Source organism: Felis catus, chromosome F2, assembly GCF_018350175.1.
Source record: "Felis catus isolate Fca126 chromosome F2, F.catus_Fca126_mat1.0, whole genome shotgun sequence".
Taxonomy (NCBI): Eukaryota; Metazoa; Chordata; class Mammalia; order Carnivora; family Felidae; genus Felis; species Felis catus.
Genome location: NC_058385.1, coordinates 5,471,834 through 5,496,869, shown reverse-complemented (window position 1 = coordinate 5,496,869; position 25,036 = coordinate 5,471,834). Strand labels below are relative to the sequence as shown.

Below are 25,036 nucleotides of genomic sequence, written 5' to 3'. Positions count from 1 at the left end.
TAATTAATACATTATGTCCGTTCACTTTTTTTTTAAACCGAACATGTTTGATCCTGACACTTTGCATGATACCCTGTATAATCTTCTGAATTAATCTTGACTTTACTCTAACCTGCAAACATATTAACCAATTACTTGAACAGTTGTACAGATGATCTTACTTGTTTTAATAAGGCATTTACTTCATTTTGCAAGTTCTAATAATTGCAAGTTATGAGGAAATAGGAATAATCTTAAGGCGTGTTCAGTACTTTTGAAACGTTTTGATACTGATTAGAATTGAGCTTTTTAAAAAACAGTATCTTGTAGGGAAACATCTGCTTTTCTTTCCTATACCTTATTGAACAGCAAAAATTACTTCTAAATTCTGTAGTCATTAGTCATATGGTCAATTAGTCTACAGTCATTATAGTCAATCATTAACTTATCACCAAGACAATCTTAAGTCTATTTGCTGTTTTTGTAAGTACAGCAAACCGTTGTTCAAAAAGACTGAGAAGAGTTGCCTGTCTCAGACATCATTCAACATGCTGTTTTATGCAGTATTTCCAATAGATTATAAGCTCTGTTTGGCAAGGGTTTTGTAGTCAGTTTTGTCTGTGTTCCTAGCACCTTCAGTAGTAACTGGTACACAGTTGATGCTTGGGAAGTGTTTATGAAAGAAGGAATTTTGCCCTTCAGATCCAGAGGACCCCACTCCCACCCAGAGAGGTGTCTCAATGTTAAGTATACTTTCATGTCAATTTACAACTGTTTTCACAGTGTTTTCTTAAATCTAAGACCTCGTCTATAATAAATATATGAAAAACTTAAGCTTTTAAAAAAATCTGAATAAAATATGGTCCAGAAAATGGATGGTCAAACTTGCCTTCACTGGCAGTATGTAGACCATTTGGATGATTTTGGTAATAAATTGCTGTACTTTTAGGCCTTTCTGTTCATTACTTGTTATTGTTCTTTTTATTTTGTTTCAAGCACTAATGAGACCCTTCGTTATTCCAGATAATGTTCAGAGAGCAATGGAAGAAATTCTGAGAATCAGAATTAGACTTAATAAGAGAAATCCACTTGTCTGTCCTTGATTTGTGCTGCCCACTCTGCTTGGGAAGTGAAGGCATCTTTACCATCCTTTCTGGCCCTGAGACTGGGGGACAGGTGCCCCGTGTGTCATGTGATGGTGTCAGAAATGGATTAAAGCCCGTTTGAAGAGCAAGCCGTCCCAGCTGGGCGAAGGCAACAGCGCGTCAGCTCGCGTGTCTCGTCCCATTTTGTTCGTCATCAGGAGAGGAAATGGGTGACAGTCACACCTTTCCTCATTTAGCACTTGCTCAGAATTGTGGGTTTTTAAACTGAAGCTTCTCAGAAGTTGCCTTGGACGTCAGAGAGGGACTTTACCGACTCTCAGAACTTTGTTCTCCCACCCACATTTCAGCCAGAGTAGCATTGTGTTTATTTGTTTTTCCAAGCTAGTGAGTCTTTGAGTAAGATTTTCCTGCAGAGTTTTTTGGTTTGTTCTTTTACCAGTAGATTTGAAACTGATGTGTTAGAATTGGCAAACTCTTCTCCAAAAATTGTTAATCTCTTTCCCTGTGATATTTTTAATATTAGCTATGGAATTACAAATAAAATATTCTATACGTAGTCTTTAATGCAGCCAAATTTGATTAAGAAAATAACATAAGTAAAAGCGTAGGTGAATTTGTCCACTGAAAATTATCGTTGAAGGAAAGGAATTACATTAATGAACCTTATGCTTGGACTCTTAAAAGCTGAGGCACAGATCTGAATGTGTGTGACATCGAGAGAAATTTTTGCAGCAAGGACCTAATAAATATATGCGGTGCTTTAATCGTGTAAATACCTTTATGAACTGTCCATTTTTTTAGATGTCTCAGAGCATGTCTTCGGTATCCTCAAGGCATTCGGAAAAGATAGCTATTAGAGAGTAAGTATTTTATTTATATTTTCTCAAAGTTTTTCCTGTGAAAGAGAGTCACTGATTTAGATAGTATTGGATTGTTAACGGAAATATATTTCAGTGGCTGTGATCCTTCAGATTTCAGGTGCATTGAGCTGAGTGTTTTGTACTCATTGGTAGTAAAACATTTTCTGTTAAAAGTAAAGGTTTTCTAAATTATTCTTGGAAACATTAGGATTACATTCAATTACAGCTTTAATTATCATTTGTACACAAATACTTCTGAAATCTTTTTGACTCCACTTTTCAGCTGATGCCACCTCTTTAAAAACATTTTTTTTTTGCATTTATTTGTTTTTGAGAGACAAAGACAGAGTACAAGTTGGGGAGGGGCAGGGAGAGAAGGAGACAGAATGTGAACCAGGCTCCAGGCCCCGAGCTGTCGGCACAGAGCCCGACGTGGGGCTCGAACTCACAAACCGCGAGATCGAGACCTGAGTCGAAGTCGGCCGCTCAACCGACTGAGGCCCCCAGGCACCCCCAATGCCACCGCTTCTAAATCCTGTTGATCACCTTAGTGTTTTTCATTTTAGATCGGAGAGTCATTTCAGATAGGAGATTTTTTAAGTTGCAGTGTTTCTGGTTTCTATTTTTCAGACTTCATTGTAATTGATACACTACAGATTCATAGTACACTATTAAATTTATCAGTTGAATAATTTCACAGACAGCCGTCCTGTTCCACGGGTTTTGACACGGGCTGTTGGAAAGGAGGGTCTCCGTAATAAGGTTTTTGAAAAGCATTGTTAACAGCTCACAAACACTGGTTAGTCTTCTGTATTTTGTCTGTAATAGGTCTGTCAATGACATTTTTGGTTGTCAGACGTCTGTGGTTACTGACCCTCATTAGAATCTTCTCTTTTCTCAGTGATTTGAAAGGGCTAAATGGTATCTGCTTTTATGTATCAGCTGTATGTCAAGTCAGATCCAGGGTTGGGCCTTTCAAAGATTAGAATGGGATGAGCTTTATGAAAAAGAAAAAACTGCCAGGGAGAGGCCCTATCTGCCTTTTTAAAGATGTTCTGGTGTTTAGCCAAAACAGTGCCTGCCACGTCCTGTGAGGCAGGCATCGAGGGTTTGTAGGATAAGCAATTAATGAATAAAAAACTGTTCTCTTTTAAAAGCTTTCCCAGTGATTCTGATGATTTATCAGGTGCAAGACGTACAGAATTAAATGATCGTGGCAAGTGTGAAATCCAAAATTAACTTTCCTTGTTTTTTTTTTTTTTTTATTAAATTTTTTAATTCGAATTCCTGTATAGTTAACGTACAGTGTTACATTAGTTTCGGGTGTGCAACATAGTATTTCAGCAACTGTACGTTACTCAGTTACTCAGTGCTCAACATGATAAGTGCACTTACTCTTAATCCATCCCCCACCCCCCTCCCATCCGGTAACCACTGCTTCTGTTCACCATAGTACTGGAAGTCCCGGCCACAGCAGTCAGACAGCAAAACGAAATAAAAGGCATCCGGCTCTGCAAGGGAGACGTATTACTTCCACTGTTTGCAGATGAGATGATACTACATCAAGAAAACCCTAAACCCTCCACTAAAACACTGCTAGACTGGGAGAGAAATTCAGTGAGGCCGCAAGATTAGCCTTCAAGGCCTGTTCATATTTTGAACATTTTGAAAACTGATTCTGAAGAGAGCATCACTTAGAGCCTATGGGCAGCTACACCCACTTCCTTCTTTCCTCGCTCCGTGTTTCAGGCCTCACCCTAAAGCAGTCATTTCCACCGACTTGTTTAAGCCTGATTAAGTGCATGAACTGAACACTGCTGGGCTTTCTTTCAAACAGAAGAGCACTATACCCAGAGACAGAAATAGCAGGTAGCACGTAGTGTGAGTGGAAGATAAAGGATGAACATCTTCTTCCTGTGACTAGATGACTGGGGGGGGTGGGGGGGTCGTCTCCCCGGTCTCCCCCCTCATCCAAGCATTTGTTTTGTTTTGTTTTGTTTTTCTAAACAATAGGTAGTGTTTGATACTTGAATATAGGGCTGAACACTGCAGAATATATGCTTGAAGTTTTCAGAAGAGTGCGGCAGTGACTCTTCAGGGCAATAAATTACATTCCTTTCTTCAGTTTTCAGGTGGGAGATTTGGTGCTCATCATCCTGGACGAGCGCCATGACAATTACGTGTTATTTACCGTTAGTCCAACCTTGTATTTCCTGCATTCGGAGTCTCTGCCTGCCCTGGATCTGAAACCAGGTGAGGGTGGTAAGTGTCACATCCGGAACCACAGTAGCGAAGCTGGAGCGCACGCAGTATGTCAGAGGTTTTCCCCTCCTGTCTAATCATAACAGAATTACTTCACTCAGACGGAACTCTGCTTAATACGTTTTTGTTTTTGTTTTGTTTCATTTTTTCGTTTTGTTTTTGTTGTTCTTGCTGTCGTATAAAATCTGCATTATCCGGATTATTTTCCAGGATTCTACTGACAGTTCGAAAATAGAGTGGATTTAATGAGATTGGATCAGATATACCCTAGCAGAGGCAGAGTTATATTGTCAAAATTCTCATACACATGCAGCCTATTTTAGCTTAGTACACACTCATTTGTCTATAAAGGCAGTAAAGACCAGGTTTAGAAAAAAAGTTCTCCAGTTGTAAAATGCCTTTTCTAGCCTACTTAGCATCTTACGTTCTTCCTTTTTTTTTCTTTCATTAAACTTTTCAATACTTACTGGTTTTTTTGGCTTTTTTAAAAAAACTTTGTTAAAATATACTAAATTACAGTGTCTGTTGTCTATTGCTTTGATCTTTAAAAGAGAATAGATACCTTGGGATACTTAGCTTAAATAGGATTATTAAAGTACAGGAATATATGCCCATTACAATTGATGTGTCTGTGTGGAATGACTTACCGACATGGGCAAATACCAATTCTTGAATTAGGCCAGTGTCACATGATCACTCCATCATGGCTGTTGGTGATGGGTTATACAGAAATGTGCATGGACTTGTACAGTTTTCGTAGAACCTTGAAAAATGAGAAGATAAGCTCACAACGTACTGATTTTGTGCCTTGAAAACAATGAACGTTGTGGTTTTTTTCGATTTTCTGGGGTTTTTTTCATTTCTTTAAATTTTTTTATTTGAAAATGATTCTGAAATTTACCAAAAAGTTGCACGAGTACCAGCGTTTAAAAAAACAAAAAAAGACCTATAGACCTTTACAGATTCACCTGTTAACACTTTGTCCCATTTGTTTTATTCTACATGTGTATGTCTAAATGTATAAATGCGTAAATATACACAAACGTGTTTATTTTTGTTTCCAGAACTATAAGGGGCTAAGTTATATCATGGATCTTTAAAAATTTCAGTGTGCCTTTCCCAAGAGTAGGAGAGTTAGTGTTTAAATCTAGGAAACACTTCCTGTGTACCCTTAGAGGTTACAGTGCACGTGACCACGTGAAGGGCTATCACAAGTCTTGGAGAAAAGAATTTAACAGTCTTACTTTACCAAGGAACTCTACCCTCCTGACCCCCACCCCACCCCCACTTTTTTAAAGAAATACAAAATACTAGAGTGTTTTTATGCCCTTGACAGTGGGACCCATTACTCCTCAGACGTAAAACATAAGCATTCAGTTTTAGATCATTCTTTTCAGAAATCACGCATTATCTGTGAAGTGCTAAATTACTCTGTAGAGCATTTTCCATTTCTGATAGTTCATTCATGATATCCTTCATTTATATCCTGCCAAACTATGTTTAGGGAATAAAAATCAGATTTGTCTTCTCTTGGGAATCTCAGGCTTTAGCCTAAGCAGATCATTTATTGACCCAATACTTTGGAAATCAACTCTTTTGTTAGCTTCTCTTTTAATGAATTTAAAAATGAAATGAGTACTCTCCCTTTCTTAGCTTGTCACACTTTGGCTCTTTGAGGATTAGCTTTTCATCCTGTCTCCTCCCTCATTTTCCGTCTCCCCCCCGCATTTTCCATCTCCCCTTCACACAAGCACCGCCCTTCCGGGCTTTGCTTCTTAACCCGTTAGCCCTTACTCGTTATTTATTGTGCACCAACCATGTTACCGCTGCCGTGCCAGGCGCTGTGCGGGACAGATATGACACAGGCTCCTACCCTTGAGCGCTGACGTTAAAAGCACCACCACCACCCCGCCCCCCCGCAAAGGCAGTGCTTTGTTTTGAACCTAGAAGATAAATTTTGTCTGAATAACTGTCTGCTTTCAGAAATAGAAATGGTCATCTTCATTAGCATTTCGGTAGATGGCACTGTTGAGCTAATTTAGAATTCCTAGATTTATTTGTTCATGATTTGTACTTAGATTATTTGTAGTTCTTGAACTTTTATTAGTTCTGTGATTTGCTTTACCATCTATATTTAGTGAGGAGAGTTAAAATCAATGGCTGAAAAGTAAAATGATTCCATTTCTGTTTCAGAAAACATTTTGTTTTTTAGGGATTTCAGTTTTAAGAGTCTTACACCTTTTTTCACTTCTGAGAACTTTATTCGTCTGTTTTGATTCTGGCAGTTAATGTTTTCATGAGTAATTATAACTACTTTTAAAAAGAAACTCACACTTTCGTTCACTAGCTTCAGGTGCATCTCGAAGACCCTGGGTACTTGGAAAAGTAATGGAAAAGGAATACTGTCAAGCCAAAAAGGTAAAAACTACATCAGATAATATAAACCTAGGAATCATAAGGAAGATTCAGATTCACATACTCCTTTACACAGAAATTGTTAATAAGGGCAGTGGTTGGGTTTTAGCTCACTTGATCGAGTTAGGCCTTGAGTTTAAGGAGTGTGAGTACCAACCAGGAGTTTTATAAGGATTTGTTATTTCTCTTTAGAGAGTAGACATGGATAGATGATTACCAACAACTCATCAGCCTGTACATGAAAACTACTACGCTCCTCAGTGACTATCCAGCTATTAGTGTTTTCGTGTGCGAAGAAAGAACACGTAGCATAACTGATGATTGAGTGCATCTGTTTGTAGGCAGAGTTGTTTTCTTATTTTCATATGCTATCCCCCGGGAAGGAAGGTAACGTGAACTATCTGATGGCTGAACACGTCCCTGACTGTAGTGTCAGCAGTGTCGACACCGTAGAGTCGGTGGAATCTACCGAATGGTTTGGGGCCTCTCTGCTCCAAGGCACTGATGGAACTTAAACTGTGTACTGACAGTTCTTCGGTACGAAATCGTGACCTGTGGCCCCGTTTGTACCGTATTGTTGAGCAACGATTACCAGCTCTTTCTTCCATCAATGTTAGTGGTTCCGTGTACTCTCAGCCTGGGGAGGGGCGGGTCTTGGGCACTTTGGTAAAGACTTCTGCTCGCCCGTGCTCCCCAGCCCCCAGTACTCTCGCACTGAGTAGTACGATCGGACAGTACTGTGTAGTTTGGTTTTAACCATTGAAGTCATTCCTCTTCTTTTCTTCTTAGGCACAAAACCGATTCAAGGTTCCTCTGGGGACAAAGTTTTACAGAGTGAAAGCTGTGTCATGGAATAAGAAAGTATAACTTAAGGAAGAAATCAAACGTCCTGTGACACCTTCCTGATCTGTCCTACAGTGCTTACTCATCACTCCAAAAACAGCAGGCCGTCTTTTTATACGGAGGTCGCCGTGACAATACACTTCACTGGTGTATATCACTTCCTTTTTAACTGGCTACGTTTTAGGAACAATAAATTCATCAAAAGCCTTGGCCGACTTAAAATGGTTTTGTTTTTGGTTTTTTTACCCAAATAACTAGAAATGCGGACCAAAGTAGTTCATTTTCTCAAAGGGCATACCCTGCATTGTGGCTTACGGTGAGCCATATTAATTGCCTGTTACATATACATTAGCTTGGACTTAGATAGTAAATGTTAGCTCTTATTACCAGCATTTGTCCTTTTGTGAAATCAATATCAGAAAACTTGCACTCTGAAACACATTCTTTATAAAATGTATAAATTCTTCAGAACTATTTAAAGAGGAGTGTTACTGCATGCAGATAATCATAACTTTGAGTTTGCGTCTGTAGATTACTAAAGCAAATTGTTTCATTTATTTTTTTAAATGCCCTTTGACGTTTCAAAATAAAAACTTGTCATTTGATCGACTGATGTTAAGGCCAGCCGTAATCAGCAGTCTTCAAAAGCACTTTGAACAGCGGCCACCTGGGTTCTACGGGGAAGCGTGTGTGCTCTTGACCGTTTCAAACGCGGCACTCAAAACCTTCCCGACCTCTTTTGATTTGGGTTGGAAATAATCCTGTTGATGAAATCGTAATCCATGGTTTGAGTTCAGAAAAAGCATATTCATTGTACATTAACCATTTAGAGGTCATTTAAATAACAAAATATTGTATTGTAAAAGACATGTAGAATTTTAAAACAATAAAGATTTGAACCTGTAAATGTGTGTGCCTTTTAAAGAAGGATGCATTTTTAATATATTCGAGTGATTGCTGGGAAGTGTGAAAAACTTGTTCTGTATCATATCGGAAGAGAAACATGTTTATTACAAAAATGTTCTTTAACTATATACTATGTAACAGGGTAAAACAGTGTTCTGTAGAATAGAATTGTGTAAACTCGATATTTAGACAAATTGCTACGGAGCAAAGGTATTTAAATGAGTTAGTTGAGTTGGAGGAGGCTTGTTTCAGGTTTGTTGCTAGAGAACGATAATAAAATGATTCTTTTTCAGAAAATATTTAATTTCTTCTTAAAAATAAGTTAAATATTTTTTTAAATATGTATATCTAATAGTACAGAAAATGGAATAAACACCATAGTGTATAGAAAACTGAATTTGACAACATATTAATGAATAAATGAACAAATGATTTCACATGTTTCTACTCAGTCCTTCCATGACCTCTCAGGGCAAAGAATACCAAAGCGATAAACTGCCGTATCTCCAGAGCGGTTTTGTTAGCAGATTTGGTCGGGTCTGAATGCATCTGCCAGGTGGACCATTTTGACTGACTGGGTGCCTCTCACACATAGAAATATGTGGTCGTTGTGCTGTGGAGCCGCCGTGGCCTGACACTGAACGTGGAAGCCATCTCATTGGCGCTGCTCTTTCATGGATTTTGTCACTTAGCGTTTTTCTTCCATCCTGTTTTATAGCCATCCCATCGGTGTCCACATATCCCTTTATAAAGCACATGGAGAGAAAATGCAGTTTTCTTTGTTAAAGAAGAGAAGTGGAACCTGGCAAAACTCTTGGAGTTCTTCCCTTTGTATGCTTACGGTCAGTGTACTGAGCGTTTGGGCATCAGAACCCCTGAGTTCCATCTCGATCTAACCTTCACTTTGGGCGACGTGCATTAGCTTTGAACCTCAGTTTTCTTCCCTAGATGGTATGGTAGGACCTACCTACCTCGTAAGGTTATTTTGAAGGTTAAGTGATGAAGTTAATAAACCTATAAAGTGCTATGAACAATTTTAAAAACACTAAGTATTCAATAAACATTAGGTATTATAAAGATTTTTTGCATAATCAAAGCCTGTTACACTCATTACCCAATCTCTCATAGAAACGTAGCTTGCTTTATTACAAGAATCATGCTTAAATCGTTTTATTGCAAGTAAAACTTAAGCACACATGGATTATGTGGATAATTCTGATTTTCGCAAAGATACCTCTGCATATGCTAAGAACAGAAGGAGCAAAAATTATGTAAACTTTCATTTTTATTTTTTAAATTATCGTGGTGTCAAACGTCTATGCTTTCAAAACAGTGAACCCTCTCCCAAGCCCCCGTTCTGTTTCCCAGTTGTGTCACCTAGAGATATACTTTTTAGCTTGTAAGTACCAAATAATACTATACTGCAATTATCTTGATAAATAATTTATCGATTTACTTTCTTATATGACATTTTAGCTATTTCGTAAGAACTTTCTCTGCTGTTTTTCCAGTAATTTACTATGTTACTTTCCAGCTGGTTCACGAGCATTTACGTTATCATGACTCTCTACTGTTTGCTGAGCAAAGTTGTGAACTACGATTACGTTTCATGTACAGCCCACAGCCTTTACTAAGAGCTTTTCGACTGGGTTTTGTTTTTGTTTTTGTTTTTTTTCTTCTTGTGCTATTGTGGTGTGATTGCCACAACTGATGTTTTCAAGTGCTTCTTCGTATTTTATTTCGTCAAGTCGCGTTTCCCAGAGACGTGCGTTCTGGAACCATCTCTCCCCATGCCTCGTTACACACGGCCAGAATGAACTAATTCTCACTTGGAGTGTTTCTTCGAAACTTTCAGCCAGAGGCACACATTTGTTTTGCCGCCGCAAAACTGGTCATCTTTCCAGCTCAGGAGCAGTTTCCCTACCTTCCCAGCCTTGGTGGTCGGGCCGCAACAACCGTTAGGCTTTTGTTGTGGCAGCACCGCGCTCTTGGTCCCGATCTCTGGGTCAAGTGCCCATTGTTGCGTCACTGTTCATTCTAGACCCGGTACTCGCTCACGTGGCTGCGGGCATCTGTTGACTCCGCTCAGGCCAGACGCTCCATGACGCCTTCACACGAGTGTCTGAAGGCTAGTTAAGGCTGTCCTCTGGGATGCTTCGGATCCCCTTGTGGCCTGTCCTAATGCCCTGGGGTTCTAAGCAGTGGCAACAGCATTCCTAAAAGAGAGGCAGCAAAAGGCAGACGCTTGGGAGTCCAATTAGGCCACTTGTCTTTTGGTCAAACTAACAGAACCCACTCAGATTGCAAGTGTAGGAGTGGTGGGGGGGAAATTGTCTTTTTTAAACGACCACAGTTCTTTCTGAAGTTGGGTGCAAAGCAGCCGTTGCCCTTTAATATTTAGAAAGAGTTATGGATCGCCTCGGATTTTTTTTTTTTTTTTTTTTAGAATGTGATTTAGTGATGTCTAAAGCCACAAAACTTTAGGTAATCCTTTAAAATAATTTCCATAAATAGGTCTTCTACTTACTAGCGAAACCTGGAAGCAGTTAAAACTTACTGTCCACCAATCGATAGCTTTTATTATTAGTCATACTCTCAGAATATAAACAAGCCGTCTTTGGCCAATTTTTGAACATACTTTTAGATGATTTATCATCTTTGTAAGGTGGAAATTCTTTCAAACAATTCTTAACATAGTGGTAATGAGACTCTGCAGTCAGCTGAAAGCTATTTGGTTTACATACTTCTTAGGTGTCTCACACTTGGAGGCCATTAGACTGAGCGCCACCTGTTCCGTTCCTGCCTTAAAATAAATAAGTCTTACTGGCAACACCAGTCCTCATGTTAGTGGAAACAAGTGGCCAGCGTCACTGTGACAAAATGCAAGATCGGTTCCCTGTGTGCTCTCATCAAAGCAGTAACTGCCCCACGCGAAGATACCCGGCCATGCCTCTCAATTCGGTGTCCGTGCCCCCCGTGAAAACGCTGTGCTCCTAAACCATTTTCATAGATGTCACCCTTTCCTTCTGCCTCAGAGCAGGTGCTAGGCCTGCAAGACAGAAGAATCCCTCCGTGCTCACTCTCACTATAATCTGGGCAATTCGGGAGTTTCCAACACTCGCAGGGTGAGAAAAATCTTTACCACTTTTACCGGTGGCTTCCGAAAGGTCTCCAGCTTTGTGGACGCTCATAGCAAAGATGTGTCTGACGGTCTAATTCCCAATTGGTGGTGTAATACTCCTCTCTCGGACTGACTTGGAAATGCCACCTGCGAAGTCCTCCACCCGTCTGTGAATAGCTAATGCAGGTGTCACTTGTAATGTCTTTGGAATTCCGCTGTACCGGTGACTGTCTGCTTAACCAGTCCAAGCCTCTAAGGCGAACTGCTCAGTGTCTTGAAGAGTTCTTAACTCCCACGAGTGTCAAGCCGAATCTCATGAGCGTGTAAGATGCCTGAGTTCTCAGCAATTCCAGTTATAATCAGATACTACAAGTTTACCTCTTTATCCAACCTGTTAAGAATTATGAATTCTGGGGGCCCCCCGGGGAGCTCAGTCAGTTAAGCAGCCAACTCTTAATGTTGACTCAGGTTGTGATCTCACAGTTGGTGAGATCGAGCCCCACGTCAGGCTCTGGGCTGACAGCGTGGAGCCTGCTTGGGATTCTCTCTCTGCCCCCCCCCCCCCGGTGCATTGTCTCTCTCTCTCTCTCTCTTTCTCTTTTCTCTCTCTTTTTTGTCTCTCTCAATAAACATTTTTTAAGAGGTGTCCCCATACATGTAGGTATCAACTTTGAAAACAGGTTAGACATGGGCTAGTAGAAATGTGTGCTTTGGCCCTCCGTTTCATGCCACCATAGACATAACTAAATCCTTGCAAATACCACATTTTCATGAATATTCCTCGAGGTTAGCCTGAGGCACTGAATACAAGAAACCATGAGTGAGCAACTTTTTCAACTGTGGCCATTTTGTACTCTGGAAATCTTGCCAGAAGACTTTTTTTTTTTAAGTAGGCTCCATGCACAGGGTGGAGGCCAGTGCAGGGCTTGAACTCACAACCCTGAGGTCAAGACCTGAGCTGAGATCAAGAGTCAGCTCAGGCACTGAGCTACCCAGGCACCCCCAGAGGACTCTTTTTTTTTTTTTTTTAATCTTTATTTTTTGAGAGAGAGAGAGAGAGAGACAGCACGTGAGCAGGAGAGGAACAGAGAGAGGAGACAGAACCCGAAGCAGGCTCCAGGCTCCGAGCTGTCAGCACAGAGCCCAATGCGGGGCTCGAACCCACGAACTGCGAGATCATGACCTGAGTGGAAGTCGGACGCTCAACCGACTGAGCCACCCAGGCGCCCCATTTCCCAGAGGACTCTTAACAGCACTACAAGCAACTGTGCATAATTTAAAGTATTTTTAATTGCCTGGCGAATAACATCATCATTAAATAATAGCTTTCAAAAATTCTGCGAGAATTTTGTCGTCGCTCGTCCTGACACGCGTGGGGATCGGGAGCGCCAGACAAGTCACGGTCCAACTTTGGTACCTGCTGTTTCCCAAGGCACCTTCACGTTGGTGATGACTGTGAACAATTGTGTACTCCTTAAAACATCAGAGAGAGAGAGGCTTTTCAAACAAGTTCCAATGTATTGAATAACTGGTATTTACTATTATCTATAGAGTATTTCCGGTTAAGACAGTTGAAATCTCACACCACGAACTAAGTGATAATTACTAGTCACAACAGCATGAGACGGGTTCGGGTTGTGTAACTAGAACGTCAAGAAATCTCTCGGCTTTCACAGCACATCAAAGTTGTCCTCTTACTCCTTAAATTACTCATCGCCTCCCAGGCAGGCCTATGTGGCTCCGTCTTCTAAATATCCTTCCCCAAACTGTTTCCCAATAAATAAATGAGTGCATCGATAGCACTAGCTTTTCCATGTCTTTGGATGAAGGCGGGCCATGGTCGTGGAGGTGTGATTCTGGTTTACACCAAACCCATTGGCCTTTGTGGTAGTAATATAGTTAGTTGCCAAGGGAACGGAGTGCACTAACATGAATTCCTGGTCTCGTGGGACGCAGAATTACCAAAATGGAGCCCGGTGAGCCAGAAATTGGAGCACGTTTTGACCGTGGGGTAGCCATGGCGGTTCAGCTGTCGGCGTGTAACGTTCTCGATGCTCCTCGCCCCTCGCGCCGCCGTCCCCAGCTGCGTTTCCCAGCTTCCTCTTTCCATCCCCCTGCAGTAGTCGTGCTGCCTTTTTCAGTTGTTCAGGTGTTAGCTTTTTAAAAAGTGTAACCACGTTCTGGTCACGTTTCTGTGAGACTACAACCAAATCCACGTTGCTTTGACGGGACTTAATGTTTTAAAATCCCAGGGGCGCGTGGGTGGCTCAGTCGGTTGAGCCTCCAACTCTGGATGTTGGCTCAGGTCATGATCTCACGGTCACGGGGCTCTGTGCTGAGTGTGGAGTCTGCCTGGGATTCTCTTTATCCCTCTGCGCATCTAGATTTCCTCCCCATATATGTTCTTTGTAGTGTTTATTAGAATAAGCTAACCTGGATGGAAATACCCAGAATTTTATACAAATCTTGAATATCCCAACAATTGAGGCATACTAAAATATCTCCCCAGTGCTCACCACCCTATTATTTCCAATTGTTTTAATTACACAGCTTGTCATTAAAAGGTTATGATTAGAATGACGTTCAGAACGTCTCCATTAAAGTTGACATCAAGATGATTCTGTGTATTCATGTAACAGTAAACTCCAGAAGTTTTATTTTGGTTGGAAGGACCAAAGCAAAATGCCTTCTAATGCACTTGTGGCATTCTTTAAAGGGCTGCAATTGTGAATTGGGGGATGACTAATATCAGTGAATTTAGTAAAGTCACTTTGCACAGCATTCGCTCACAAGTTCTTTGCAAAGTTCTTGGGGAGCCCATCTACTCAAGGTTACTATAATAACAAAATTGGATGTTGGCTGAAAGTGGTGAGTGGTCACTGTGGCCCTCTCCTGGCGGAAGTTCTAGAAATTACTGTAAGAGCACAAGCGTAGCTTAGAAGGATATAGTTCGTTAGCGACAAGAAGCGTGTTGACCATTGTGCAATAAGCCTCTTATATTAGTATGAACTTACTGGTCTACACGAAGTAGTCCACGTTTTCAAAGACCACGCTTAAGAAACCAAGAGTCTGCAGGGTTGACTTTTGTCACTCCATCTGAATTTAGCCTTTGTCCTTGAAACAACTATGCCTTTGCTCTAAGGAAAAATCCTGAACTTTATCCAATCGGGTCAACCAGTCACACTTAACCCATAGGCCACAAGGATGCGAGGCCGAATCAGATAACATACCAGTGACGCACGCTGAGGGCAACAGAAGCTGTCTGCAGTGCTCGTGGTCTAGTACCTTCTGTTCGTGGTGGAATTTCAGGACTGCACTTTGCCCAAGTTTATCTTTAGTCCCACATCATCAATATCCACAGTTGAGCCTCAAAAATGCATGACTTGAACATAGCCCTCCTTATTCATGGGGTAAGTCTTTTCAATGTAAACATCTAGAGAGCTTGTTTCCTCTGGAAAATTCCAGTGTTTTATGCAGATCCTGCTGCTTACTTAGACTTGTAGGTAGGACACCATGTGATATTCTGACAAGGGGCAGAAAGCTTCTAGTGTTTAAAACGGGGTTCAAATACGACCTCCGAAGTAAATTGCTGGCTAACCTGTGTAACTTCTTTTTTTAGCCTCAGGTGTCCTGTAGGAATTTCTTTTATCTAAGAAATAAACCTTACAGTGTGTTGTGATCGTCACAATGGGAGAAAGTGAGTGGAAGTATTCTGCTTATTGAAGAGTGATGAACAAATATTTATACATGCCTAGAAAGACTTTTCAAAGATTCCATATACTTTTAGTTACTTTTTTTTTTTAACACTTCTTATTTATTTTTGAGAGACAGAGAGAGAGCATGAGCAGGGGAGGGGCAGAGAGAGAGGGAGACACAGAATCCGAAGCAGGCTCCAGGCTCCGAGCTGTCAGCACAGAGCCTGGCGTAGGGCTCGAACCCACAAACTGTGAGATCATGACCTGAGCCAAAGTCAGACGCTTAACCGACTGAGCCCCCAGGCGTCCCGTCTGTGTACTTTTTAAACACTAATTAGAAGTGGCAGTGGTCTTCCTAGGCTTCTACGTCAATGCTATTGTTATTCACTGTACAAACAAGGGGCATATAAGCCCATCCTAACCCCCGCCCACCACCAACACCACACAAAAGTTAAACCACGGCACCTCAGAGAGCAGACGACAGCCATGATATATTTAGGGATACAAAGAGGAACCCAAAACTCTGTGCTTTCCCTCTCTTTTTTCCCTGGGGTAAAGATTTCTTTTTTTTTTTAATTTTTTTAATTTTTTTTTCAACATTTATTTATTTTTGGGACAGAGAGAGACAGAGCATGAACGGGGGAGGGGCAGAGAGAGAGGGAGACACAGAATCGGAAACAGGCTCCAGGCTCTGAGCCATCAGCCCAGAGCCTGACGCGGGGCTCGAACTCACGGACCGAGAGATCCTGACCTGGCTGAAGCCGGACGCCCAACCGACTGCGCCACCCAGGCGCCCCCCTGGGGTAAAGATTTCAACACAAGAACTTACAAATAAAAATTGTGATTCCCATTCCAAAGTTAAGGTGTAGCCGTACTTGGGGTGCCTGCCTGGCTCAGTTGGAAGAGCATACGACTCTTGATTTCAGGGTTGTGAGTTTGAGCCCCATGCTGGGTGTAGAGACTACTTAAAATCTTTTTTTAAAAAAAGGTATAGCAGCACTGAAAGATTACTTAACATCCATATTTTGTACCGTAACATAATTTTAGGGGCACCCAGGTGGCTCAGTTGGTTAAGCCTCAGACTCCTGATTTCAGCTCAGGTCATGATCTCACGGTTTGCGAAATGGAGCCCCACATGGGGCTCTGGGCTGACAGCGCGGGGGGTGGGGGCTGCTTCGATTCTCTGTCTCTTTCTCTTCCCCTCCCCCGCTCAGGCATGTGCACTCTGTCGAATGTTAAAACATAATAAAATAATTTTAGAATACATATTTTAGGGTATTTTTGAAAACATTAAACATTTTGATCCCTATTTTAGTTTGAATCATTCATTAGAGGGACCCCTGGGTGACTCAGTTTGTAAAGCCTCTGACTTAACTTCAGCCCAGGTCATGATCTCACAGTTCATGAGTTCAAGCCCTGAGTCAGGCTCTATGCGGACAGTGTGGAGCCTGCTTGGGATTCTCTCTCCCTCTCTCTCTGTTCCTCCCCAACTTGTGCTCTCTCTCTCTCTCTCAAAATAAATAAATGCACTTAAAAAAAGAATCATTAGATACAGCCATTTTTATTTTGACAATTCTGTTTTTCTCTAAATGAAGTATAATTTTCACGGAAACCATGACATATGGAAACTTGTTTTTGACAGGGAATTAAAGATGTTAGAGAACTAATCATATTACGCAGTAAATGGATGAAAGTACAGATCTAGACATTTTTTTTTCATGTTTACTTATTTTGAGAGAGAGCGAGCCCGTAAGCAGGGGGAGGGGCAGAGAGAGCAGAGAGAGAATTCCGAGCAGGCTGTATGCTGTCAGTATGGAGCCTGACACGAGACTCGAACCCACAAACCGTGAGATCACGACCTGAGCCGGAATCCAGAGTCCTACATTTAACCGATCGACTGAGCCACCCAGGTGCCCTGATATTTATTTTTTTCATTTCCAAACACGAGAGGTTCATTCACCATCTCGAAATTTAAATGAGCCCTCTTGCGGCTGATAGAAAAATGCCTTTTTAAATGTTTCTTACATCAGTTTACACGCTTCAAAAATAACTGAACCGGTAAAGTGATAAGCTATATCACTTCTTTCACACATGGATCCGCTAGCTCAATTTGACTTCTCTTCACAGACTAAGGTCATCATAGAAGATCTCAGGTAACAACGTGCTCCCTTTGTGGTCCTTACGTTGTGTATATTGTGAATGCAAACACACTACACAGTTTTCATGGTGCACATGAGCCAAAGTTGGATTCTGTGGGGCAGTGACGACTCATTCTAACTTTATTCACTTGGCAGAAACTTCCTTGCCTGAACGATTCAGGTAGCGGTCATTTATCAACAAGCTTTGGTGTTAGATGGGACTCCAGAAAGCTCCCCTAACATTTCCAGGAAGCACGGGTGAATCTAGAGGGAGGAGAAAAGAGGAATTCTATAACTTCATAATTAAAGCTTTCACATATTGCCCAAACTATTTTTCTGGGAGCCTGGTGCTTTGAGAGATGAACTTAAGAGATTTTCACGTTAAGTGTTCAGTGACCAAGTAGTTGCGAAGAATTGAATCTGGTATACTAATTCCACTGGATGCATCAGAGAAACTGGGACCAACACTTACATCAGGAGATTTTTGTTTTCAGCTGTCAGTTTATAAAGAATATATGGAATTTCATTGCACAAAAAATAGGACAGCCAAAGTATATAAAAATATTTCTTCTTGTACTTAATGTTTCCATTCACAAACAAGAACTAAAAATTTACCTATTTAAAAGGTAATTTAAAATATACATTGCAAATATGAAGATTGCATGAATATCTACACTAATTGCTGTATTAAATGCCAAGATTAAAGATGAACCGGTGTAACATTCTCTTAACACCCAAAAAATAAGAGAAGTTAAAGTCTCAGATTATAGCACTGTTATTCTCTGAGATCTCAAAACATTTGTAGAATATTTTCAGTAGGCGTTCATATATCATCAGGAATCTAGAAAATGAACTCTGAATAATGCAAAATAAAGGCTCATGTAATTTTACTTTTTTCCTGAATATTGGGTTAAGGAACATGCTAATTTTTGTAGTAATTTTTTTCTACTAGAAAAAGTAAGCATAGGGGCGCCTGGGTGGCGGAGTCGTTAAGCATCCGACTTCAGCCAGGTCACGGTCTCGCAGTCCGTGAGTTCGAGCCCCGCGTCGGGCTCTGGGCTGATGGCTCAGAGCCTGGAGCCTGTTTCCGATTCTGTGTCTCCCTCTCTCTCTCTGCCCCTCCCCTGTTCATGCTCTGTCTCTCTCTGTCCCAAAAATAAATAAAAAACGTTGAAAAAAAAATTTTTTTTTTAAATAAAAAAAAGAAAAAGTAAGCATAGTAAAATGTATAGTAAAAACTGTCTGCGGTCACCATTACCAGCGCGTGTCTTTGAGCACCCTGCCACCTTTGTCCTTCTAAAGGGTTGGAAAGCACGTCAGGGAAAAGAATCAAAAGAACTATATCAAGGCAAAAGCATTCATGTCTCAACCTAAAAATAGCGTGCTGGGAAATTACTATCTATAGCCTCACAAATCCAGTCCTGGTTTCTGCTCGCAGCATAAAATGGAAAAGAAAACAGTCCAGAAAGACACGCACATATATACAGTCACCTGATTTACCGCAAGGGTACCACTGCAGCTCGGTAGGGAAAGGATGGTCTTCTTAATAAAAGGTACCAGATGGAAAATAAAATGAACCTTGACCTTCCCTGCATACTAGGCACAAAACGTATTTCAAACACAGAAAGCATATTTGAAATGGATCACGAAATTAAATGGGAAGGTATAATAAACCTTTTCAAAGACAACAGAAAAATGCCTTTTTTTTTCCCCTAAGACAAAAAATTCTTAAACAGGACCCCAAAATAGCCAATTAAAAGATTGAAACATTGCATTTCACTGAAACTAACAACTATTGTTCATCAAAAGACTCTACTAATAGAGTAAAAAGGCAAGTCACAGACCAAGAGAAGATATTTTCAATGCATACAGCTACCAAAGTGTCACCGGCCAGACCCCGAGACCTGACTTTTACTGCCTGTACTCGCTTTACTGCTTGTACTCACAACCTTTGTCTTACATTTTTCCTTAATCTCTTTAGGGTTTACCTCTTAACCCAGGCATATGAAACCCAAAACCACCCTTCAGGTGACAGCAACTGCCCTGATAGGGCCTCCAGCCGGCCCAGACCACCCAGACCAGTTGAGCTAAACCCCTACCTAGGCCTGCACAGATGGACCCCGGAGTGACCCTTGGAATGACCATGAGATAAAGGGGACAATTCCCTTGATCTCATTATAATACTAAAATCCTGCCCCAGATGGGACTTCAACCTCATTCACATACAATGTAAGTATAGGTCTGTTTCCTTAAGATGTAAGCCAAATTTCTACCCGCCCCTAATTATGATGACAAAGCTTCCCTGTCTAAATATTCAGCCGAACCCTAAAAAAAAAGGTACCCATTCACCCTCTCTCAGAGTCATGGCTTTGGAAGTTATTCCCCCATGACTCCTCATTTGCTGCAAATGAAGTCTATTTTGTGCAACAACTCCACCTGGTGTATCTGTGACTCACCAAGGAGTGAGAGCGAACCCATGTTGGTTCAGGTACAAAAGGACTAGTACCTAGAATATATAAAGAGCTACAAATCTATAAGGAAAAGACAAGGAAAAAAAAACACTTGAATGGATTCTTTATTAAAGAGGAAAACTAAATGGCCAATAAGCTATTAATAAAGTGCTAAATGATTCCATTTATGTGTAGTTCAAGAACAGATAAATGAATCGTGATGGTAGAAGCTAATTTTGTAGAAGGGAGCATTGGGTGCTAGAAATAGTCAATATTTTCGTCAGCGTGGGGTTAAGTGGTTGGATCTATGGATTTTACTACATATTTGTTTTATCTCATTAAGTTTTTAAATAACTACAATGATTGATTTGTGTATTTCTTACCATTTCGTCATATGTTGCTGCACGTATTTTTTAGACTATACGGTTAAGGGGCTCTATGTTCATGACTGTGACATCTTAACGTATTTTCCTTTTAGCATCCCTACAACATTCCTCTTTATTTTGGATTGTTAATGGAGGAAATTCAAAGATCTAATTGGCTTTATTCAGTGATTCATGAATTGGGCAACATCCCATCTAGTGAGTAGAAAGGAGCTCCAAGGATCTGTGCACATGGAAGCTTTTACTGGCAGAAACAGAGCAGAGCGAAGAAAATTATTAGCAAAAGAAAAGAAAAGGTTGTTTCCGGCAAGGTCACCTCCCTTTGGGGGAAGAGTGGGAGTCTCCCATGCAGGCTACCTCACTAGTGCTGGTCAGGAAATCTCATATTGACTGGTTGAAGCTCACATGCAAGTAGTTAAGTCTCCGTTTGCTGTCCTGGGGGCAGGTGACTCCATTTGGGGCCTCTTTACAATTTATTTTTAACAGTATGATGCTTTAAGCTTTAAAAATACGTTTTGTCTTATATTGAATTTGCCTCCCTGACATCCTTTCAATCCACATTTGTGTCATGTATCATTTTTCCATCTCTTCAGTTTTACCCTTGTATTTTGTTTCAGGAGTCTCTTGTAAAAAATATATTGATGGATTTATTTAAAAACATTTACTTTACAAAATGTTTATTTTAGGACTTAAAGTCTCTTTTTTGATGTCAGCGGTGTTTTACCTTGCTTCCTTTTTATTTTTTTTAACTTTATTTTAGGGAGAGAACACACGTACACATGGGGGACAGGAGCAGAGGAGGGAGAGAGAATCTTAAGCAGGCTCCAAGCCTGATGCAGAGCCTGGTCTCATGACACTGGGATCACGACCTGAGCCAAAATCAAGAGCTAGATGCTCAACCGACTGAGCCACCCAGGCACCCCCACCTGCTTTGCTTCCTTTTTATTTCCACTTGCATTAAATTTATACATCTAAGAAAAAATCTTTCTGGGTGATGATCTCCAATTTATTACATATATGCTTTATTTTCCCATGTATTGATAGCTTTATTTATTTATATTTACTTCTACCCATCTTTTCCATAAATAAAACCTTTTCCCTGAATAAACTCTTAGCAAACTCCTAAGTCCTTTGGTTTCTCTTGACACGACCCATGTTTGTATTGTTCAGATTTACTTCCAAACTATTTGACAATCTATTTCTTTCCTAGAACTTCAAGAAGATTGAGTTGAGTCAAGAGAGCGAGTTTCACCATCTTTTTCCACCTGGAACTAAATCTCTCTGTTTTTACATACAAGTGTTACGGAAGTCAAGAGGTCCAGTCAAAGGGTCTACCCCTAATACACTTAAAACTTCCTGTCCTAACCCACAAGGAGACAGTGCTTTACGAGAGCTATCTCCCTGTCTCCTTTTGGTAACAAGTCATCAACAGTTCTTCGCTTTCAACGCTTCCTTGGGTTGGGTTCAGTTTAATGTACCCCAAGCAATTCGGTCCAATTGCACATGCCGAGCACGTCAACATGCCAGTGCGTACATCATATGCTCAAAAAATGGCTGAAAACTCTGCCCACAGGGGGAGATCCTAGTATTATAACGAGCTAAAGTAACTTCAGGACAAATGAGGAGGGCTTCTGTGCAGGTCCTCGGCTCCAATATGGCTCCAACTGGGTCACGTAAGGGATTATCAGGGGAGACCCACCTAGCAAGGGACTCTCCGGTGAAACGCCCAGCAAGGCAGCTCCCTGGCTGGATCTGTTGCTTCTGCGAAGCAAAACACATTCCTTCCCCGTCGTGTCCCTTGCCCCCCCCTCCCTTCTGGTGGCTTTCAGTCTTCTGATTGATTAACTTCCTGCTGCCCCTGAGTCCTAGCTAACGTAAGGACACTGCTGTTTAGAGAGGTGGATGGACTAGCCCAGGATCAGGACCATGACCTCTATTCATAACCAACCTCACAATCCCAGACACAAGGAAATGCTCTCATCTCAAACTACCCTCGCTCATTTCTTTGTGCAAGTCACTGTGGGCCAATGGGTAGGTGGTAGAGAGGATGTGCCCCAAGTCTTCCCTCTGTCCCGTCCAATCGGACTGTTCTCACCTTCCCTCTGGTCTCCAAAATTCAAACACGGTAAGCATCGCATTGAACCAATACCATAAGATATTCAGTGCACATGGAAGATGTCTTAGATTATTAAATTTATTGTCTGCCTTTGTATGTCTTTGTCTTGCATTTAAAATTTTTTTTAATGTCTATTTATTTTTGAGACAGAGACAGGGCGTGAGTAGGGGAGGGGCATAGAGAGAGAGGGAAACACAGCATTGGAAGCAGGCTCCAGGCTCCGAGCTGTCAGCACAGAGCCTGATGTGGGACTTGAACTCATGAACTGCAAGATCATGACCTGAGTCGAAGTCGGACGCTTAACTGACTGAGCCACCCAGGTGCCCCTATCTTGTGTGTATTTTCCCGTCTTTCTGCCTGTCACTCGAGGCTATGAGTTGCAGAAAGTCAAGAACGGTGCCTGGCAGCTAGGCTCAAAGCAAGTTTATTCCTTTTTCATTTTGGAGTTCCTTACATCTAGCCTCAATCCACCCTGATGCAAGTTTAGACAACAGAATCCTTCGTTTATGTCTGTTCACAGGATAAATATGGCAGAGAAGGGAAATTCAAAGGAAGAAATGGAGAAAGCCAGGCTTTCAGTATCGTACTTTAAAAGAGTGCGTTGCTAAATGCTTAACATCCCTAGAAAAAGATCCAGTGCTCAGAACAAGTGATCTGCCTTTTTTTTGAACTTCAGGTTAAATCAAATTCCATGATGTAGCTTTAGCCTGGGAGGTGTACGCATAAAGAGGAGAAGGGCAATTTCATCATTTTGATGATGGTAAAAGGGTAATAGGAGTGGGGTGATTTATTTTGGGTCTTTAAACCCAGCCTTCTTCACATTGTAGCCGGGGGTGCCTCTGTCACAGTCTGGGTACTGGGTAGTCCCAGATGAACCCCACCAAGCGCGCCTCAACCTGCACCTCGTTCCTGGCGCCTGGACAAGCCCACTGGGCCCCTTTCTATGCCCTCAGCCAAACCATCAGGAAACCCATCACCTCAGAAATGAAGAACCTGGGTCCACAGAATCCCCCCATAAGCAGCAGAGGGAAGAGGTCAGGTTAGCTAATCCAGCACATCGTAAATGAAGGCAGAGAAGACATCTGCCTTGCTTTAAAAAAAAAAAAAAAAAAAAGAATCCACCTAGCTCCTCACCCGAAATAACATCTAGATGAGTTATAGAAACTATAGACAGGGCGCCTGGGTGGCTCAGTCAGTTAAGTGTCCGACTTTGAATCAGGTCATGATACCGCGATTTCGTCGGTTTGAGCCCTGTGCTGACAGCTCGGAGCCTGGAGCTGCTTCAGATTCTGTGCCTCCTTCTCTCTCTGCCCCTCCCCTGCCCGTGCCCTGTCTCTGTCTCTCAAAAACAAATAAATGTTAAAAAAAAATTTTTTTTTAAACTATAGACACCGCTTAGAAACAAGAACAGTGATAGAGTTAAACAGCTGTCACCACCCCGAAAGGGGAAGGATTTTCTGACCTTATGAAGAGAAGAAAAAATTAAAAAAAAAATACCTTCAGCGAATGAAATAACCAAAATAAAACGGTCACCAGCTCAACACCAAGAAGTGTTGTTTCTACAAATATGATAAAAGCTTACCATTTTTTTTACTAAAAAAAATTTTTTTATGTTTATTTTTGAGAGAGAAGGGAGAGAGAGAGAGAGAGAAGGGGAGGGTCAGAGAGGGAGGGAGACAAAGAATCCGAAGCAGGCTCCAGGCTCTGAGCTGTCAGCACAGACCCCGACACGGGGCTCGAACCCACGAACTGTGAGATCATGACCTGAGCCGAAGCTGGACGATCAACCGACTGAACCACCCAGGTGCCCCAAAGCTTACTATTTTATACAACTAAAAATAAATACAAATTAATAAGAAATGTTCTAAGATCAATCAATGAATGGGTCAAATGACTTCAAAAGATGCCATGAAATTTGCTAAACAAATTGGAACCTGTTTCTATTTAACTTTTGAAAAGGATGTATCAAAAGAGAGAGTTAAAGCTATAAATATGCGGGTTCCCCAGGACCTAAATCACAGACTATTTACTCTAACGGCTCCCTTAAGAGTTCAATTCCACTGACTTCTTAGTGGGTTTCCATTTCCCTTCCAGGAGAAATTCAACTTTTCCGTAGCGTCCAGATTGGTACATCAAAATGTTTAGTTTTTGTCTGTTTGGGACTTAAAAACAAATTCATGGCCTATTACGTACAAATTCAAGCCTGCCCTTCACCCATCATTCTCTCCTTTTTCTTTCCTTCTAATCCATGCAGTTCCCTTCTCAACCACAGTGTTCTCGAGCTACCCGCTTCCTTAGCACGACGGCTACACGGTTACGCCACGCACGACCGCTCGTGAGCATTCTCAGAGCTTTGAACCTTAACTGGGTTAGCAAAAAGAATAATTAGGTGTCTTAACAAAGTCAACGGTCTTTTGGCAATCTCGTCAACTTTGGATTCATCTGTGCTGTACAAATGGTCAGGTCGACTTGAAGGGTTTGGGGCAACTGCCTTTGATCCGGGATCAACACTTAGAGTGCCAGCCCTTAGGGGCCCTCTGACTGAACTCCGTCCACCCACACTCCTGCGCGCCCACCGGGGTGCACCCAGCAGACGGGTGAGCCAGACCCGGACCCCTCGTCGCTTTCTATTTGGGGGAGTTTAGTCCTAGACTTCCCTTCCAGACTAGTTCGTCTCACTGAATTCCCATTTGCAGCTGACTGGCACCTCCCAGAGGAGCAGATCTAGAAAACAAAGGTGGTCTGCTCTAGTTCGCAGAGGC

General features: G+C 41.5%; 1 protein-coding gene and 1 long non-coding RNA gene across 5 annotated transcripts in view; one reads left to right on the top strand and one right to left on the bottom strand.

Annotated features, from left to right (window-relative positions):
- Window positions 1-8,808, top strand: part of RB1CC1 (RB1 inducible coiled-coil 1) — a 92,729-nt gene extending 83,921 nt beyond the window's left edge. For 2 of the 4 annotated variants that reach the window (XM_023248504.2, XM_045050083.1), the window contains exons 21-24: window positions 1,887-1,945; window positions 4,071-4,207; window positions 6,555-6,625; window positions 7,412-8,808. In XM_023248504.2, the coding sequence (XP_023104272.1) occupies window positions 1,887-1,945; window positions 4,071-4,207; window positions 6,555-6,625; window positions 7,412-7,489 (345 nt within the window). In that variant the 3' untranslated portion in view covers window positions 7,490-8,808. Of the gene's footprint in view, window positions 1-1,002; window positions 1,850-1,886; window positions 1,946-4,070; window positions 4,208-6,554; window positions 6,626-7,411 lie in introns of those variants that run through there. The other 2 variants (XM_023248505.2, XM_045050084.1) reach the window with 2 other exon arrangements.
- A 3,956-nt stretch (window positions 8,809-12,764) lies between these two features.
- On the bottom strand, window positions 12,765-13,730 carry LOC123383204. The gene is made up of 2 exons (XR_006592695.1): window positions 13,455-13,730; window positions 12,765-12,965 (listed from the first exon to the last, which is right to left on the bottom strand). It is a non-coding gene; the product is annotated as an uncharacterized LOC123383204 (long non-coding RNA).
- Window positions 13,731-25,036: the final 11,306 nt, after the last annotated feature.